This window comes from Orcinus orca, chromosome 6, assembly GCF_937001465.1.
Source record: "Orcinus orca chromosome 6, mOrcOrc1.1, whole genome shotgun sequence".
In the NCBI taxonomy this organism is placed as follows: Eukaryota; Metazoa; Chordata; class Mammalia; order Artiodactyla; family Delphinidae; genus Orcinus; species Orcinus orca.
The window spans coordinates 30,675,406-30,695,752 of NC_064564.1; the positions used below are offsets into that span (position 1 = coordinate 30,675,406).

Consider the following 20,347-nt stretch of genomic DNA (forward strand, 5'->3'; position numbering starts at 1 on the left):
AATATCAAAATTAATAAATTAATCAGAAAGACCTAGTGAGTGTTGTGTTACACTAGCCAGGTAGGAAGAAAATGTCAGGAAGCATAATTACTAATATCACATACAATAAAAAGCTGTCCCCAATTGTAGGTAATGGTACCCTCAAAGTCAACAGTTGGAGGAGCGGCATGGGAGAAGATATAATAAGGCCATCTCTAGGTGACAATTCTGAAGCACTAAGGGAAAAGAAAAACAATGAAAAGAAATCAGCAGGAGTGAGACCCACAGTAATTTTTTTAAAAAGCAACTCTATGAGCCCCTGAATGTGTAAGAAAATGATTTAAGACCTTGATGGAGGTAAAAAGAATAAAAAAATGCTATAAAAAGGGAGGAAAAGCAAAAAGGCAGTATCTTAAATCCAACATACCAGTAGTTGTAGCACATCCCTCCTAAAAAGTCAAGCAAAGTGGGATGAAGAGAGTGGCATGGACATATATACACTAGCAAATGTAAAACAGATAGCTAGTGGGAAGCAGCCACATAGCACAGGAAGATCAGCTCAGTGCTTTGTGACCACCTAGAGGGGTGGAATAGGGAAGGTGGGAGGAAGACGAAGAGGGAGGAGATATGGGGATATATGTATATGTATAGCTGATTCACTTTGTTATAAAGCAGAAACTAACACACCATTGTAAAGCAATTATACTCCAATAAAGATGCTTTTTAAATTAATTAATTAATTTAATTAAATAGACAACCAGCAAGGACTTACTGAATAGCACAGGGAACTCTGCTAAAAAAAAAAAAAAAGGTCAAGCAACAAAGACACTGATATTGGAAGGGGCCTGAAGTGGGATGGCATTTAGATGTCCAAGGGGCCAATATCAACTCTATCCATGCAGTTCCAAAAGTTCAGAATGTTGAGAAACATCATAACAATAGCACTTCAAAGTTGTCAGCCTCTGCCAGTACAACTGCAGTTCGATTGTGCTATCTCTTATGCTTTTTGTTCCCTACTCACCTAGATAGCTCTGGCTTGAGATTTCACCATCCAACATACATGGCTGTTCTCCCCGCTCCAAGTTGAAAATGACTTCTGGTTTGGGAACTTGACACCCTAATAACAGGAAATGATAAAATACTTGATTTCAGAGGTCATACAATGAAATATTCCATTTACTTTCCAGAAAAGTTCATGGGGAACAGAAGTATATTCATAATATTGTTAAGAACACAGGACAAAAAATAAGGACAAAACTATTACATACTTCAGATGTCCTGCAGTCTTTAAAAGTCCCACGTACCTCAGAAATCTCACAGATTTCAGAAATTCCACTGAGAAAGAAAATACACTCAATTAGGTACAGCCTTACCCAGCAGAGCTGTGCTTACCCACTGAGATCAAGTTGAAATAGTTTTCCAGCATTACATCCCTGTATAGACTTTTCTGAGCAAGGTCCAACTGTTGCCACTCCTCCCTGCTGAAGTCTACAGTTACATCCTTGAAAGACACTGATCCCTGGAAAAACACATGCTTATTCAATGTAAAGGATCAGGATTGCAGGACAGGAACAAGATATTTAGAAACTTATTTTTAATAATTTTTAACATGATATGACATATAAGATTCCGACTAAATACCTAAATTTTACATTATTATTTCAAGGAAAAAATAAATATTAAAAGTATCATGCCATTCTTTCTATGGTTCTGATAATATTCTGGAGTTGTATTTTGTTTTGTTTTTATCTGTGTGCTGGTTACAAAAGAATAAGCTGTGAAAACTCATCAAGCTGCATACATGATTTGTGCATTCTTTTCTATGTATGCCATATTTCATTAACACTTCACTTAGAATATATCTTCTGCTTTTCACTTTGCACTCATCAATCTACTAAGTCAATTCTTTCTTTAAAAAAGATGAATAAAATAGGCTTCTTTTTCCAATAAACTGTGTGGTATTGGTATAAGTATAGATGATAGAATTCAATGGAATGTAACCAAGAATCCAGAAATAAACCCTCATATTTAGGGTAAACTGATAATTCAACACAGGTGTCAAAACAATTTAAAAGGGGAAAAATAGTCTTTTCAACAAATGGTGCTAGGACAAGTGGACATCCACATGCAAAAAAATGAGGTTGGACTCCTACCTCATGCCATATTAAAAAAATAAACTCAAAATGGATCAAAAGACCTAAATGTTCTTAAGTTTTAGCTAAGAAGGGTATATCTTTGTGACATTGGATTTGGCAATGATTTCTTTTTTTTTTTAATAGATCTTTATTGGAGACTAATTGCTTCACAATACTGTATTAGTTTCTGTTGTAGTTTCTGTTGTACAACAAAGTGAATCAGCTATATGTATACATATATCCCCATATCCCCTCCCTCTTGAGCCTCCCTCCCACCCTCCCTATCCCACCCCTCTAGGTCATCACAAAGCACCCAGCTGACCTCCCTGTGCTATGCTGCTACTTCCCACTAGATAACTATTTTACATTTGGTAGCATATATATGTCAATGCTTAGATATAAAATCAAAAGCACAAGCAACCAAAGAAAAAAATAGATAAATTGGACTTTATCAAAATTAAAAACTTTGTGTTTAAAAGGATACCATCAAGAAAGTGAAAACACAGGGAGAATTCTCTGGTGGTCCAGTGGTTAGGTCACTGCACTTCCACTGCAGGGGGCATGGGTTTGATCTCTGGTTGGGGAACTGAGATCTCACATGCCCTGTGGCGCAGCCAAAACAAACAAACAAATATATAAAAGGTGTACTTTTAAAAAAAGAGAGTGAAAAGACAACCCAAAGACTGAGAGAAAATGTTTGCAATTATATATCTGATAAGGTACTTGTGTATAGAATAATAAAGAACTCTTACAACTCAATAAAAAGATAAATGATCCAATTAAAAATGGATCAAGAATCTGAATATACATATCTCCAAAGAAGATATACAAATGGCCAAAAAAGCACATGAGAGGGTCTCAATATCTTTAGTCATAAGGGATATTGAAATTCAAATCAAAGAGATACCCCTTCAAATTCACTAAGATGATTATAATTTAAAAAATGCTGTTTGTGCCTATTTGTATTTTTATTATTTTGTAGCAAAATAATAAATGACATTAAAATTTTCATTCTGACATTTAAAAAACTACTTATATCATTAGTCATTAGTCATCAGAAAAATGCACCCATTAGGATGGCTATAATAAAAAAAAAAAAGACACATAATAACAAGTGTTAGTGAGGAAGTGGAGAAACTGGAACCCTCATACAGTAAAGGTGGGAATGTAAAATGGTGCAGTCACTTTGTAAAACAGTCTGATACTTCCTCAAAAGGAATAATATGACCCAACGGTTCCACTTCTAGGTACATATCCAATAGAAATAAAAACACTTATCCACATGAAACTTGTATAGGAATGTTCATAGTAGCATTATTCTTAATAGTCAAAAATAAAACCAATGCAACGTCTGCCAACTAATGATGAATTTTAAAATGTGGTATATCCATACAAGAGATTATTCAGCCATAACAAGAAATGAAGTACTGATTTATGCTACAATATGGATGAATCTTGAAAATACTATGCTAAGTGAAAAAAGCCAGTCACAAAAGACCACATATTATATGATTCTATTTATATGAGATGTCCAGAACAGGCAAACCTATTGAGACAGAAAGAAGACTACTGGTTGCCCAGGGCTAGGGGGGAATGGAAGGATGTTGGGGGGTGGGGTGTGACAGCTAAAAGGTATGAGTTGGAGTAGGGAGGGAAAGAAAGAAAATGTTCTAAAACTGTGAAAAAGGGTGCACAACTCCATGAATATACTAAAACCCACTGAATGCACACTTTAAATGGGCAATATATATGGTATGTGAAGGAGACCAGAACTCAAACACATGGCCAATCTTCCTCTCAGGACATCTGTCAAATTCTAGGGTTGTATGGGCAGAAGACTAAAAACTTAAGCAGAATAACCTCTGAAAAGCAAAGCAAAATTTTAGTAGTCTGGTAAGAAGACAGAGTTGGCATCTGTAAGGAGGAGGGTCCACAGAAGACAAACCAGGCTCTCAGCTGAAAATCTTAGATGGCCAGAGTGAACCAAAGGTAGACTATTATTAGGGCTTAAACTCAGCCTTGATTCAACATAACACTGTGCCTGACTGGATAAAGATGTTCATCTTCTACTCTATCTGCTCAGGGAAAGATGAATCCACTATTGAGAAAGATATCATAATCTAGATCTTCTACAATGCTTTATACATGTTTTGATACAATAAAAGAAATCCTATGCCTATCAGAAAACAGGGCCAAATATCCAAAACCAGAGGAAAAAAATTCAAAAGAAACAGTCCTACAGCACTTTGGAGTTAGAAGAAAAGATGGAGAATTTCATTAGAGAAAATGGGACTTATAATAAAGATATCAAATGAAAACAAAAATTCAGTGTCTAAAATTAAGAACTGATAGAGGTTTAATAGCAGAATACAGAATTACTGAAATGGAAGACAAGCAAACAGAAAATATACAAACCAGACCACAGAGGTTTTTTTTAATAAAATAAACACAAGTGCATGTGACGTATCACATGTACAACACAGTGAAAAGGAATAACATATTGTAGTCTGAGAAGATAAAGAGGGAGAATATGAGGCAGAAGCAAAATTTGAAAAAGTAATGGTGAATGACAGCAACTCAAAGATTCATGAAGTTTCTCAAATCCCACTTTACAATACTGTAAATACTGACTATGCAAAAACAGTAACAGTAATATCTTGTGAAGTTTAAAATATGTGTAGAATTTAAATGCAGCAAATGGAATTAAGGTGTTTTAGTATCTACTGAGAAGGGGGCAAGGGAATAATGAGTTAAAAATGGATATTGTAATATCTAGGGAAACAAATGAAAGAATGTATAACAAGCAAGTTAACAAAATTAAAATTTTGACTAATCTAAAAGAAAGTCAAGAAAGGAATGTAAAAATAATATTAAACAGACAGTTCAAACATAAAACTAATAAAACTGGATATAGGACTTCCCTGGTGACATAGTGATTAAGAATCTGCCTGCCAATGCAGGGGACACGGGTTCGAGCCTTGGTCCAGGAAGATCCCACATACTGCGGAGCAACTAAGCCCTCACACTACAACTACTGAGCCCGCATGCCACAACTACTGAAGCCCGTGTGCCTAGAGCCCATGCTCCCCAACAAAGAAGCCACCACAATGAGAAGCCTGGGTACCACAACAAAGAGTAGCTCCCGCTCGCCACAACTAGAGAGAGCCCGTGCCCGGCAACAAAGACCCAATGCAGCCAAAATAATTAATTAATTAATTTAAAAAGAAAGAAAGAAATAAAGAAAAAAAAACCTGGATATAAATTCAAGTATATCAGTAATTGCATTAAATATAAATAAATTAAACAATCAAATTAACAGCAAAGATTGAGACTTCCAGTTCAAAAAAAAAAAAAAGTTAAATGCATTCCACCCTATTCATCCTGCTAAATACCTAGGTTTTTTTCTAAAAACCTAGAAATATATACAAGCATCTTTCCACACCTTTGACTTTCTCTCAAGAGCATACTTTCCTACAGTGAAACTAATTTTAGCATCTTTTGGAATCTTGATAGCCCCAAAATTTCCCAAAACATCAAATCTAGTTCCTTTTTGCTCAACAGTTCTTCCTTCAATCTGTCTCTTAACATTCATATTTTACTATAAGCAAGAAGAAGAAACCAGGCTAGATCTTCAACCTTTTGCTTGAAAATCTCCTCTGAGAAAAATACAAGTTCATCATTGACAAATCTGCTTTTCACATAACTACAGGACAAAATTCAGCTAAGCTTTCTGCCACTGTATAACAGAGATTCCTTTTCCTCTAGTTTCCAGTAACATGTTCCTCATTTCCTTCTGAGTCTTCGGCAGCGGCACCATTAACACCCATATTTCTATCAATAGTCTGTTTATAATAATTGAAATATTCTCTAAAACAATATAGCTTTTTTCCTAGTGTGCTCCTCACTTCATTCTGAGTCCTCTAGCAGAGTTAACATTCATATTTCTATTATCAATCTGTTCGAGGAAATCTAGGCTCTTGCTATTATACTCTTCAAAATTTTTACAGTTTCTATTACCAAATTCCGAAGCCATTTGACATTTTTGGGTATTTGTTACAGCATCATTCCACTTCCAGGTACCAAAATCTGTAATGGTTTCCTATTGCTGCTGCAACAAATTGCCACAAACTTAAAACACAAATTTATTATCTTACAGTTCTGGAGGTCAGAAGTTGAAAATAGGTCTTACTGGGCTAAAATCAGTGTGTTGGATGCACTCCTTCTGGAGGCTATAAGGAAGAATCCATTTCCTTGTCTTATATGACTTCTAAGAGGCTCGTGGTCCCTTCCTCTATCTTCAAAGCCAGCAGAGTAGCATCTTCAAATCTCCCCTTGACTCTGACCCTTCTGCCTCCCTCTTTCACTTATAAGGAACTGTGATTACACTGGGCCCTCCCAGATAACCCAGAATAATCACCCCATCTCAAAATCCTTAACTTAATCACATCTTCAAAGTCCCTATTGTCATGTGAAGTAACATATTCACGGGTTTCAGGAATTAGGATGTGGATACCTTTGGGGGTTATTATTCTGCCTATCACACCCAGTAAGAAAAGATGGGATAGTAAAAGTAAAAAGAGTGGCTTAAAATTTCTGAGTAAAAATGACTTACAATCTAGAATTAGCTATGAAATTACTGAGGGTAAAATAAAAATATTTCCAGACATGCAAGGTCTCAAAAAATTTACTTTCCACACAATACTTTCTAGAGAGCTACTGGATAATATTCTCTAAAAATGAAAGCATAAATCAGGAAACAGCCAGAAAACAAGAGCTCCAATACTTGAGAGACATGAAAGGAATTCCTAGTATCATGCCAAAGGGAGACCCCCAAGTCAGTAGATGAGTATCAAATAGAGAGCAACTTCAAGCAGGTCAAAGACTCTAAGGGAAGCTTCTTTCAACAGCTGAAATAAATACCTATATTCTGGAGCCAAATTGCTTGGGTTTTACTTCTGGCTTCACCACTTACTAGCAGTGTGACCCAGGGCAAGTTACTTCTCTGTGGATCTGTTTCCTTCTCTGTAAAATGAGGATAATGATTATAGATACCTCAAAGGGGTTATGATTAAATCAGTTAATAGAGAATGTTTATAGTGCCTAGCATATAGTAAGCCTATATTAATGTTTGTGATTACTGTTATTATCTAATATATTTTAACATATTGAGAAGATATTTATATACCTGGGAAGAATGTGAAGTTGAATTAGTGATCCAAATATGTAAAATGAAACATGATTAAACCAAACAATAATAAATTCCAGGTAAAACAAAAAATAGTGCATAAAAGGTAAAATAAATGGTTCAGCTGTGAATATAATTAAAATAATCATATTAATAAATACAGCCTATTGATTTACCCAAAATTATGACATACCTATATTAGAAGGAGGGGAAGAAGAAATGTTCGTATAAGTGTTGAAGCCTTAAGTGTCTGAAAGAGAGTTAAATTCCTATTTTCCATTGTGCTAAGTCAGTAGAAACTGCCTAAAACTGAAAACCAAAAGGTACCAATATAAACATGTTATTTAGACATGGGAACATAAATACTAAAAAAATCAGTTCAATTGAGTTCAGAGTGATGTGATTACCTTTAAGAAGCTGCAATTTGAGGGATAAGAGAGCAGCTAACAGGTGGTTTGTTTTTTTTTTTAAATGAAGCTTCAAAAAACTATTTGATTGAGTAAACATATCTATAACCTTAATGATATTCAAAATTAAATATTTACTTTTAAAAGTTAAAATGCAAAGAACAAACATGTAAAAAAATTGAAAAAAAAAAGACCATGCTTAATATATAAATAACTCCTCCTTTAAAAAAAAAATCAATGAACTGACTTCAACCCCTGGAAGAACAGAGTAGACGCACTTGTCCCTATTCACCCACTAAGTACCTCTAGTAACCATAGACATTATCCATAAAGCAAACATAAGAAGACTGAAAGCTTAAAGAAAAAAAAGCAAACTGTCTAGGGACCTCAGGAACCAAGGAACTACACAGCATGAGTTTCCTGAAGTCTATTGACTCATACAGCCCTGAGCAAGTACTAGAAAAGCCTACAACCCAGAAATACCAACAAAGGCACAACAAAAAAACTCACAGAAAAGTCTGCTCTCTCTAGCTAAAAGACCAGGAAAGGGGCAATCTAGAAACAGAAAACGTTTAGGCAAAACATGCTCCAGCCAAACATAATAAATAAACAGAAAACTCTGGGCCTGATCCCATGCCCATCAGCAAAGACCCAGTGGGTAGCTTAGATTCCCACTCTTACCTGGTTGAACAGAGGGGCCCCATCACACTCCAATGGAGTGGTATGGAAAAAGAAAAAAGCCAAGTGGAGTTTTGGGACTTTCATCCATGCATAGTAGTAATGAAAGAAAAAAATAGAACAATATCCCTCCTAAACATGATACAAAAATCCTTAAAAAATATACTAGCAAATACAAATATATAAAAAGAAGTGTATGTCATGACCAACTGGAAATTATTCAGAGGTTGCAAGCCTGCTCAATATGTGAAAATCAATCAATGTAATCTATGGCAGCAATAAGCTAAAAAGGAAAATCACCTGACCATGTCAACTGATGCAGAAAAAGCAACTGACAAAACTCAACATCCATTCACTCAAAACTTTGCCTCACAAGGTGGTCCTTGCACCAGCAGCACTAACATCCTGTGGGAATCCCAGTCCTATTAAATCAGAATCTGAAGTCATGTGCCAGTGTGAAACGCACTGCTTTGTAAGTCACTATAGAAAACCTGTTAGTGAACTTCTAACAGGGTTGTTAAAGACACTGTCCTATCTCCATTCATCTGAAGATCTATCAAAAATTTTCTCAAACATCAAAAACCAGGAAATAGTTACTATAGATGAAATAAATTACTTTTCAACAATATAAACCATGTATTTCACTTCCATCATTGCTATGTCTTTCAGGAAGATCAGAGACAATTTTACAGTTCAAAGTTCATAACTGTGTGAAGCCACACAACTCACATATACCTATAATCCAAGCTTGACTTGGAGTTGATAATCTCTTCTTTACTTTCTCTGATCTCAGTTTTCATTTATTTATACTTACACATTTACTATATGGGTTAATAGATGCCTCCTAAAATCCACTAAAAAATAAAGAAAGCAACAAATAAATACATGAACAAATAAGAACTCACCAGGGACTTGGTCATTTCTGGTTCTTCTGGGAAAGGGGCAGAGATCTGAAAAAACAGATTGATAGAGGGACCGATGAGAGAAGGAAGTGTGTCAATGGCACACATGGACATATACATCATTTAGTGTCCATGCAACTGACCCAAAAACTTACTCCTAGAATTACATTATAAAAAAATCATCCTGTGTTGCACAAAGATTTAAATCCAGGAGTTTTACCAGTTAATACCAAAAAAAAAAGTTTAGAAACATCTTGATAACAATAATTGTGGACAGCTTTAAATACTTTATAGGGCATAATATAGACATAATGTCATGTAAAATTAAACTACTGTAGAAAAATGTGTTAAAATGCTAAGTAAAAATATGTACCAAACAGTATGAGTCCATTTTCATTGAATAATATGTGTGTACATACACACATACATGAATGAATTCATGCACATAGAGAAAATTATCTGGAAGGAACTATATGTTAACAGATATAATATTTGGGTGATGGTAAAATTATAAGTAATTTGAATGTTTATATTTTTCTTATTTGCTAGTAAAAAGCAAAGTAACTTTTTAATGATTTTGCTCTGAGCTTCTGTGACCAGCCCCTCACAAGTAGTGAGAACATCCATAAGTAAGACCAAAAAAAGGGCGACTGCTAGCTTTTTCACTGTTCTTTGCTTACAGTTCTTTTTGTGGGGGGCCACACCCCACGGCTTGCGGGATCTTAGCTACCAGAACAGGAATTGAACCAGGACCCAGCAGTGAAAGTGCTGAGTCCTAACCACTGAGCCACCAGGGAATTCCCGCTTCCCATTCTTAAAAGGGAACTGTCAATGGAAACTTTGTCTTAACTACAACATAGTAAGTGGATTTGGTTCTAGTTAATAAACCTTAAGACCTAAGTCACCTACTAACTGAAGCCACTGTTTTCTAATTTTTTTTGTGTGTGTGTGGTACGCGGGCCTCTCACTGTTGTGGCCTCTCCCGTTGCGGAGCACAGGCTCCGGACGCGCAGGCTCAGCCGCTCCGGGCCTAGCCGTTCTGCTACATGTGGGATCTTCCCGGACCGGGGCACGAACCCGTGTCCCCTGCATCGGCAGGCGGACTCTCAACCACTGCGCCACCAGGGAAGCCCCTCTAATTTTTTTATTGAGTTTTCTAACATAAAGAGTTGAATTATTAGTACAAGAAATACACATATACCTTCCATCTAGTTTCAACAATTAGTATTTTGCCATATTTGTTTAATCTTTCTACATACACATATAGTTACATGTAAATGCATACATATATATGAGTATACTAGTGTATATAGGGTTTTTTTGGCTGAACCATTTGAAAGTTGCAGATGTCATGACACTTCATGCCTAAATTCATAACATCAATCTCCTAAAAGATTATTATCATGCCTGAGAAAATTATTAGCAATTCTATAACACTTGAATATTCAGCTCATATTCAAAATTCCCAATGACACCAGAAAAACCTTTTCTTGCTGTTTTGTTGAAAGCATGTTCCAATCGAGACTCATACATTGGGGACTGTGTCCCTTTTACCCTAGACCTATCCTCCCCATTATCTTTTTATGATGGACTTTTAACATTTTTGCTTCTAACATACACTTTCTAATATAAACAACATTTTGGTTACTTCTTTGCTAATTTTTTTGTGTGGTATAACTTATGTAAAGTACATTAATATTAAGTATACATCACTTTCCCCTATTTTTCACATCTGCCATCCAGATCAAGAGAGAGAACATTTCTAGCACCTTTGGAAAGTATTAGGGAATCAAACCGTTATTTTTGAAACTTGTCAAAAAGCAAAAGATTCAGTCAAGCATAACCAAACACTTCATGAAGGAATTTCTTTTTCTGCTTATATACTTATTCCAGCTACAAGTTGCCAACTAAAAATTGGCACTTGCCATCTGCCTCTACAAGGGTTAAGTCACTAGCCACTGCAGCTGCTGACCTTCAACACATCCTGAAAGGAGTTCAGGGTGGAGATCAGGAATGAGGCACTTGATGCTCTGGCAAAAACTGGCAGAACAGCCCTGCAGATAGTAAGATATTTTCAGGAGAATATTTTATGAGCCCAAATTCTTGCATCTCCTCATATCTAGAAAGGCATTAAAATCATTAACAGAGACATCTGCTCCTTGTGACTAGCAGCAACCTTCGCAGGACTAGCAGCAAGACTTTGCCAAAATGTGTGCTTGACTGTACGTACCACCCCCTTCACCTGAATCATATATAATACTGACCCTCCCCGCTAGCTCTCAGAGCAGTTTCTCAGAGCTATATAAAACAGTCTCCTGGGCTATAGTCCTCATTTTGCCCCAAATAAGACAACTCTCAACTCTCACATTATGCATTTTTATAAGTCAACAAAGTAAAAGAATGGTAGAAATAGAAATGTCCATTTTGCACACATAATGAAATATGGATCTAAGAAACAATCATCAATGGCTGCTCACATCACAAAACAGATAACCAGACATTATGTGCCTCCTGATCAAGTATATCACATGGGAAGTAGTCTTGCTCCCCAAAAGACAAAAACAAAAAAAGGAATCTGAATCTGATCAAGCCTCTAAATCTTACCAATCCAATCCACATAAAATGATACTTTAAAATGTATTGTAATTTTTTAAGGTGTGATAATATCACCGTGGCTATTTTTATTAAAGGAATTTTACATATTGAAATATTTATGGATAAAATGACAAAATCTTTGAGATTTGCTTCAAAATAATCCAGCAGAAGAAAAGAAATATTGGAGGAAGGGATAGACGACAAATGACTGGGCATGAGTTGATAATTGTGAAAATTGATGGGTAATTGCGGCACGAGGGCTTCTCTCTAGTTGTGGCGTGGGGTTTTTCTCTTCTCTAGTTATGGCACACGGGCTCCAGAGCGCATGGGCTCTGTAGTTTGTGGCACATGGGCTCTCTAGTTGAGGCGTACAAGCTCAGTAGCTGTGGTGCACAGGCTTAGTTGACCCGTGGCATGTGGGATCCTAGTTCCCTGACCAGGGATTGAACCCGCATCCCCTGCATTGGAAGGCGAATTCTTTACCACTGGACCACCAGGGAAGTCCCCTAAATGAAGCTTCTTTATACTAGTTTCTCTACATTTGTATTTTTTAAATTTTCATAGGAAAAGTTTAAAAAGTCATTTTTTAGATAACATCAGCTGAAAAAAATGCACAACCTAAAAGGTGAGAATTATGTTTTATTCGGCGGAATTGCTGAGAACTTAAGCCCAGGAGGCAGCCTCTCAGATAGCTCTGAGAGACTGTTCCAAAAAGGTAAGGGAGGAGCCAGGATATATAGGAGTTTTTACAAAAAAAAAAAAAAAAAAAAAAATTAGGTAGCTGGAACATGAAAAGATTACTGTTAAAGAAAATCCACTGTAATAGTCTATATGGGAAAAGAATCTAAAAAAAAGTGGATATATGCATAAGTATAACTGATTCACTTTGCTGTACACCTGAAACTAACACAACATTGTAAATCAACTATATCCAATAAAAATTTTTAAAAAAGAAAAGAAAAAGAAAATCCAGACATCTCAAGTTAATGAATTTAGCAGTTCTCTATGTATGGGAAGATTCGAGAGTCTGGGCTCATTAAATCATGGCTTTGATATGCACCTTAAATATCTAGGGCCAGTATCCTGGGTTTTTTCCATACTGAATCCCCTCAGGGTGCACAGTGGGGGCGAGTGCAGTGGCTGATGGATTGTTGACCACAACTTCCTTTGTTTACTGATACAGCAGATGACAACTTTCTTTGTCCAAAATAATCAGAGAACTCTGACTATAGATTGAATAGCAGATGATATTAAGGAGCTACTGTAACTTTTGTTAGGTGAGTAATGGCCTGGGGGTTATGTGGGAGAAAAAAGTCCACATCAGTTGGATTTGCATGCTAAAGTATTTGTGGGTGAAATGACATGGTATCCAAGATTTGTTTTAAGATATTCTAACTAGAACAAAGCAAGTGAGAAGAGATAGGTGAAACAACACTGGCAAATAGTTGATAATTATTGAGACTGGGTGATGAGGGCATTTGTAGGTTCATTATAACATTTTCTCTACTTTCCTGTATGTTTGAAATTTTCTATAATAAAAACTTAAAAAAATAAATCCTCTCCCACTACAGGGAACAGCCTTTGAGTACATGACATGGGCCATGCATTGTTCACATTGCAAAGGATCATGCTTTGTTTCAGCAAGTCCACCTCTGAGAAGATTCGTGCTTCTGGGCTTCCCCCTCCCCACTCACAGGAACTGTCATATTCCTGCCAAGCCAGGATTTGAACTGGATATGGGATCTATGAGACAAGCTCTTTTTGGCTGGCATGTTCACAATGAGCTTCACCTCTGTTTCCTTAGAACTCCAGTCTTCCCAGGAGCCCTAAGTTGAGTGAGGGTCCAAAGACTGCCAGTGATTATCGGGCCAAGTTGGGCTGGAGTCTGAAAAAATGATCCTGAAGGTTCAACTAAGTGGTCTGACCTCAGGGCTCTGTGGAAACACAAAGGGATCCTGACAGAGAGAGTGCCACTCAGTGACAGCCTCTCAGCTGTCCTCGCAAGAGTGCATCAAACAGTATGGAACAGGGTGGCACAGGGGAAATATATGAGGTGTGGAGCCAAATCAATGTACATTTGAATCCCAGGTCTTCCATCTTCTAGCTGTGACAATCTGAAGAACTTACTTCAGTCTCAGTTTCCTCATCCTTATACTTTTAAGATAAACCAATTTTATAATACTTAAAAAGCACTCAGTCCACGTGTGGCACATACCTGCTTGTTATATATTAATTACTGCTATTATTACAAGATCAGTAATCCACATAGAATGCAATTACTGTATCAAACATTATCTGACTTCACCAGCCCCTCAAGTCATCACCAACCCTGACACTCAATTCCTCACTCCCACTCCTCAATCTGCTTACTACAACTGTCAACTGCTGCACACTGACCTCACCCCAGCAGCCATTACTCACACATCAGAATCACTGGTTCCCTTGTCCTGCTTCCCACAGGCCGCAATTGAGGCAGAAGATAGATGGGTTCCAGGCTAGACATTTACAACCATCCTCTGTTTATATTTCTTGAGGCAAGAAATAGATGGGCTCCAGGTTAGACATTTACAGCCAGCTTCCTGTTTACACTTCCAGATAGAAAGAACACAGGAACAGGGTAAACAGCTGCACTTTGCCTCCAGTGGACACTTTAAGATAACAGTAATGGCAGGGGCAGACAGGAGCTGAGTCCTGCCCAGATAAACGATGAAGAGACCACATATTTCTCATGTTTGAGGTCAAGGAGACCTCCCCAACTACACATGCATAGAAAGGCTCCTCAGGGGTCAAAAAAGGGAGGGGGTGCCACCCCATAATAGGTGGTGTTAACCTTCCCACAGGCTTCTGCACTGGAATCCATCTTGGCAAAAAGATGTGCATGCATGTGAGGGAGGGACCTAGGATAGGTCAGGTGTGGAAAAAGAAGTGAGATAACTGATTAAAGATAAGCAAAGACCCAGACGAAATGCCTTATATAAATGATTTAACCACCTCTTTACTTCACTCCTCCTCCTTAGGGAGGATGCCCATACTCTTTCTCTCCGGGTGTGTGTCTCTGCCTTGCTTCTGTCTTAACTACACAAACTGTTTCTCTATGTCTCTCCCACATGTTGTGCTGTGTCTCTAATAATAAACTTTGTACCTGTGTTTACGGTTTCTGCCTCCTTGAAACATTCTTGCTTTCAAAGGGGGCAAGAGCCAGGGAAACTTTGCCCTTGCTGGTCTAGGGGCTAGGCTTCTTGGTCTTCAGCCAGGCTACCCAGGTCCAATTCTTGGGCATGGAACTAAGATCTCGCTTCAAGCCACCATTCACTGCTCTCTCCACGAGATCACAATCACTCATTCTACAGTCCCTGATCACAGAACCTCCAACATCTCTATCTCATGGTCCTGGTTCTACATCAATCACACCCTGAAAAGGAAAAACTCCTCCTGTGTATTTTTCCTCTATTCTCAACACTTCTGGCCACCAAATGTGTGTGTGTGTGTGTGTGTGTGTGTGTGTGTGTGTGTTGTGTGTGTTGGGAGGAGGGGGCTGCAAACCAAGCAATTCTACAACACCAGCTGGGTGTTCTACAATTTAACTCAGTTCTGACACCATCTACTTAAGAGTTAGAACTAGATCACACAGGTTAAGGGCTTAGTCCTACGAGACTGTCCCCACCCCAACTTCAGGTGCCAATCACAAGTTCAGGTTGTTACTTGTGCTCTGACCAACCGGTTATAATCAGAGGTTCCCACGACCTCCTCCTCAGTCTCCATTAATTTGCTAGAGCAGCTCATAGAACTCAAGAAAATATTTTACTTATTAGATTACCAATTTATTATAAAAGAATATAACTCAGAAACAGCCAGGTAGAGTAGAAGAGATGGTTATGGCAAGATACGTCGGAAGCAGTGCATCTCTCTCCCAGAATCTCAACATGTTCAATCCAGAAACTCTCCAAACCCCACACTTCTGGGTTTTTATGGAGGCTTCACAATATACAAATGATTGATTAAATAACTGGCCATTGGCAACTGATTCAACCTCCAGCCAGAGAGTGGGTTTCAAGTTCTAAAATGCTAATAATTTGCATGGTTCCCCTGGCAACCAGCCCCCATCCAGCAATTCACTAGGGCCTTTCCAAACATCACTTCAGGTGTGGTTGAAAGGAACGTTTTATAGCAAAAAAATCCCCACTAATTTCACCCTAGCCCTTTGATGCTATTTCAAGACACAGGAACAAAAGAAGCCCCTATAGCCCTTATCACTTAGGAAATAATAAAGGTGTTAGGAGCTATGTGCTGGGAACTGTGGATGAAAACCAAAATATGTATTTCTTATTATATCACAATACCACATGTACCAATAACTGGCCTCCACACTGTTATCACTACTGTCGACTGAAAAAAAAATGCACAGCCTAAAAGGTGAGGATTATTATTTATTCAGCAGACTCACTGAGGACTTAAGCCAGGATACAGCCCCTCAGATAGCTCTGAGGGACTGTTCCAAAGAGGTAAGGGAGGAGCCAGAATATATATGAGTTTTTGCAAAACAAAACAAAACCAAAACCATCTAATTGGAACATCAAAAGATTACTGTCAATTAAAGAAAATCCAGACATCTCAAGTTAATAAATTTAGCACTTTCCTATATATGGGAGATGCAAGAGTCTGGGCTCACTGAAATCATTCCTTTGACATGCATCAAACTATCTAGGGCCAATATCCTGCTTTTCCCCATTCTGGATTCCCCTCAGGATGCACAGTGGGGGGTGGCTGCAGTGGCTGATGGCTTGATAGCCACACCATACTTTGTTTACTGAAATGGCAGGCAGTGTTCTTTGTCCACACTACCCACAATGCATCTCCAACAGTGATCCCAAGACTCCAATTCCAGACATACCTGCACCTGTGATGGACTCTGAGAAATCACCCAAGGACTCCTACCACTATCCACACCACTCACTAGGCCTACACCATTAGCCTTTCCAACAAATTTACACACAAACACACACACCAGTTGGAGCTCAATCAGTGAACAAATCTAGGAATATTCTTGAATTTTAAAGGTAAACTTTAAAATCTAAAACACATCTAAATCATGTGTGAAAGAACAGATTATTTACAGAAAAAGAATTAAGAAAATCAAGATGCCCCATCTGCAGTAATGAAAGCTAACTGACATCAGAAGTAGCATCTAAAGGACCACTTCTGTTAGGGTCAAAGACATTTTCAGAAATAAAAGCACTTGAAGAATATCTCTTATCATTACCTGAGGAAAATACCCACAAAAAGTATTCCAAACAAATGTAAAATAAATCAGATGAGAAACAGCAAATAGAAAAATTGTTCAGCAATAATTTTTGCAAGAGATATGTAATTATTTAAAAAGATGATTATGTGATAAGGAGGCCATTAAACAGAAAATTAATAATACTATCCTATGACAAAACATTTTTAACTATCTCAGGAAAAAAACAGGAGTTATCTGGGGTGTAGAATGGAAACAATGAACAGAAATTTCATCAATCCAATAAAAGTATGAAAAAGGAAAAGAAAATGAGTTAAAATAAATAGTAAACATTAAAACAGAAGGTATAAAAATCAGGTAAATCATTATTACACTAAACTGAAAAGGTAAAATTATCCTATTGACAAACAAAGACTAGGTTATAGGTTGGATTTAAGAAAACTAAAATGTATCTATTATAAGTAGTTAACCTAAACAATGAGACAAATAGAAATATAAAATAAAGACCTGGCCAAAGATAAATCATCCAAATGAAATGAAAGTGAAAACAAGGATAGCAATATAAATACCAAAGTGAAATTCAAAATTGAAATTGCTTTTTGCTGAAAAGAGGGATCCTGTAATAATAGCATCCAATAAATGAAAAAAAATGATACAAAATGCATTAACCATTAGGTTTATGTGTGTCTCTCCCCCAAACACACACAAATAAAGCTAGCAAAAAAAGCATATAAAACTACAAAGTGAATTATTAGTGAGAGATTATTTTTATATCTTTTTCAGAATATGATGAATCAAGTAGACCAAAAATAGGAAAGAAAAAAACTTGAAAAATACTAACAGGCTATATTTAATATACATTAAAAGAAGTTTGTACCACACAAACAGAAAATATACTTTCTCCTATAGCCATTGAACAAAGTTCAATGTAACTTGTGTAACTTGTCTTCAAGGAAAATCTTGACAAATTTTTAAAAGTTGAGACTTTGTAGTCTACAGTTTATGACAATATAATAAAATTTAAAATAAACAAAACATATCAATAATTTGGGAATGAAGAAACTCCAATAACTCAGGATCAAAGTGGAACATCAAACTGAACTTATACATTTCAAAGATAAAGATGTATATAAAAGAAACTTTATACCCCTAAACGTATCCAGTATAAAACTGGGAAAATAAGGGAAAGAATGGCAATTTACATAAAATGGAGATAAAAGGGAAACTATCTAAAAATAAAAAGATAAAATTAATATAAAAACAGAAGAGAGCATAAACACAATCGGTACTTCAAAATGACCAATAAAGTAAACCTTGAGATGATTGATAATAAAAAAGGGAAAGAAAAATGATACATAAATATTAGGAATGACACAGTAGCTACTAACCTGGATATGGAAGGGATCAAAAAGTCTCTAGCAAAGTGTACCATGATAACAATAAAGAAAATTTTCACATACAGAGGTATGGGGAAGTCATTCTGGCTTATACATGGTTCTGCCTGAACTTGTGTGAACACACACAGCACATCTGCTTTAACCATTAAAGTAAAGAAGTCTGTTTCGAAGATAAAAATAAATAACTCCCTTCACATGGCATCCCCTTCCTAGACACCAAGGTCCTGCTCTCTCACTTTACATGTACTAAATCTGGTGCTCTTAAAACCTTGAAGGAATATATCCCTGTCATGTTCGATGTATGATTTTTGTTCTGATAAAGTATAAGACTATGCTAAAAATCATGCTTCAACCCAGAGGTTTCTCAGAGCCTTCTGAGACGCTATCTCCTGCGCTACAGTCCTCAGTTTGGCTCAAATAAAACTCTTTTCTACTCCTGTTATGATTATTTATTATTTCCATCGACAACTTTTAAAATATCAGAAATAGAAACAAACCAGTAAGCAGAAAAAAGAGAGGAAATCAATGAAGATCTAGCATCCTTCCCCCTCAGAGCCTTCATTACTCAGGCCCCCACAGTTATCCTCCCCACTTCCCACAGACTCCGGGAATCCGTCCACAGATCCAACATCAAAGATCCCACAGACCCTATCACTCCGCCTGGGAATCCACCATCATAGACCCCATCACTCCCACCCCATGTCTCCGCGGATCCACCATTAAAGACCCCACTATCAATCCGCCGGGAAGCCACCATCAAGACCACACCGACCCCTATTATTCCATCCACTGACCGCCTCCATCACTGACCCGATTGTTCTTCACGGACATCAGAGACACCTCTTCACTCAGCCCTCGGAAACTCCCTGCACTCACCAGCCCCTCACCCACGCTCTTTCAAGACAGTGGTCATTTAATCACTGGAACGACAACAGCACCCGCTTCCTTTTTCTGGATCCCTCCCTGTCCTTGCGGAATTCCTTAGGCGCCTCCTGGGTGTGCGCATGCTCAGTAGCGACTTCTTTGCCAAAACTTGCCAGTATCCAACATGGCGCTCTGCTGAACCCCGCCCCTCTCTAAATGTCTTAAATTTGAAGTCATTATGGCGGCGCCCCTGTAGTCACTCAGGCCTGTGGGCGGCCATGTTGAAGTGACGTAGACTTGTGTGTAGTTAAGAGTTGTCAGGAGGAAAGGTGGACCAGAGGTATGTATACTGGAATTAAGCCAGGAACAACCCAGAGCTCTGGGTGACCAGAGTCGGTCACTCCAAGCAGCCCCAGGCCTTTCCCCAACTCCTGTGGCTTCAAACACCATCAAACAATAATATCTAATCAGCAATTATTAAACACTCCGCACCCAAACAGTAGAATAAACATTCTATGCAAGCACCTATGGAGCATTTACCAAGGGATACCATAAGCTGGACTGTAAAACAAATCTTATCAAATTTAATAGAACTGAAATCTTAGTATTGATGGAAATAATAAGTAAACAATCTAAGATAGGAATATAAAAGAGTTTTATTTGAGCCAAACTGAGAACTGTAGCCCAGGAGAGAGCTTCTCAGATAGCTCTGAGGAACCACTCCCCTGAAGCATGGTTTTTAGCACAAGCTTAAACCTTATCAGAACAAAGAGCATACATCAAACATGACAGTGGTATATTCCTTCAAGCTATCAAAAAAGACAGATTTATTACATATACAGTGAAACAGCAAGACTCTGGTGTCTGGAAAGGGAACTTTATCTTTGAGGGAGTGTTAACATTGGAAGCTATAGGAAGGGAGTTATTTATCCTTACCTTTGAAACAGACATTCTTTACCTTAATGG

The 20,347-nt window shown here is 37.5% G+C and overlaps 1 protein-coding gene across 7 annotated transcripts in view; it reads right to left on the reverse strand.

Annotated features, from left to right (window-relative positions):
- Nucleotides 1-20,347, reverse strand: part of ZNF484 (zinc finger protein 484) — an 89,458-nt gene that overhangs the window by 14,875 nt on the left and 54,236 nt on the right. The window contains exons 1-5 of one of the 7 annotated variants that reach the window (XM_033413645.2): nt 19,328-19,517; nt 9,290-9,334; nt 7,035-7,136; nt 1,372-1,498; nt 1,001-1,096 (exon numbers count right to left, since the gene is read on the reverse strand). In XM_033413645.2, coding sequence (XP_033269536.1) covers nt 1,001-1,096; nt 1,372-1,405 — 130 coding nt within the window. In that variant the 5' untranslated portion in view covers nt 1,406-1,498; nt 7,035-7,136; nt 9,290-9,334; nt 19,328-19,517. Of the gene's footprint in view, nt 1-1,000; nt 1,097-1,247; nt 1,315-1,371; nt 1,499-7,034; nt 7,137-9,289; nt 9,335-19,327; nt 19,524-20,347 lie in introns of those variants that run through there. The other 6 variants (XM_033413646.2, XM_004284126.3, XM_033413649.2 and 3 more) reach the window with 6 other exon arrangements.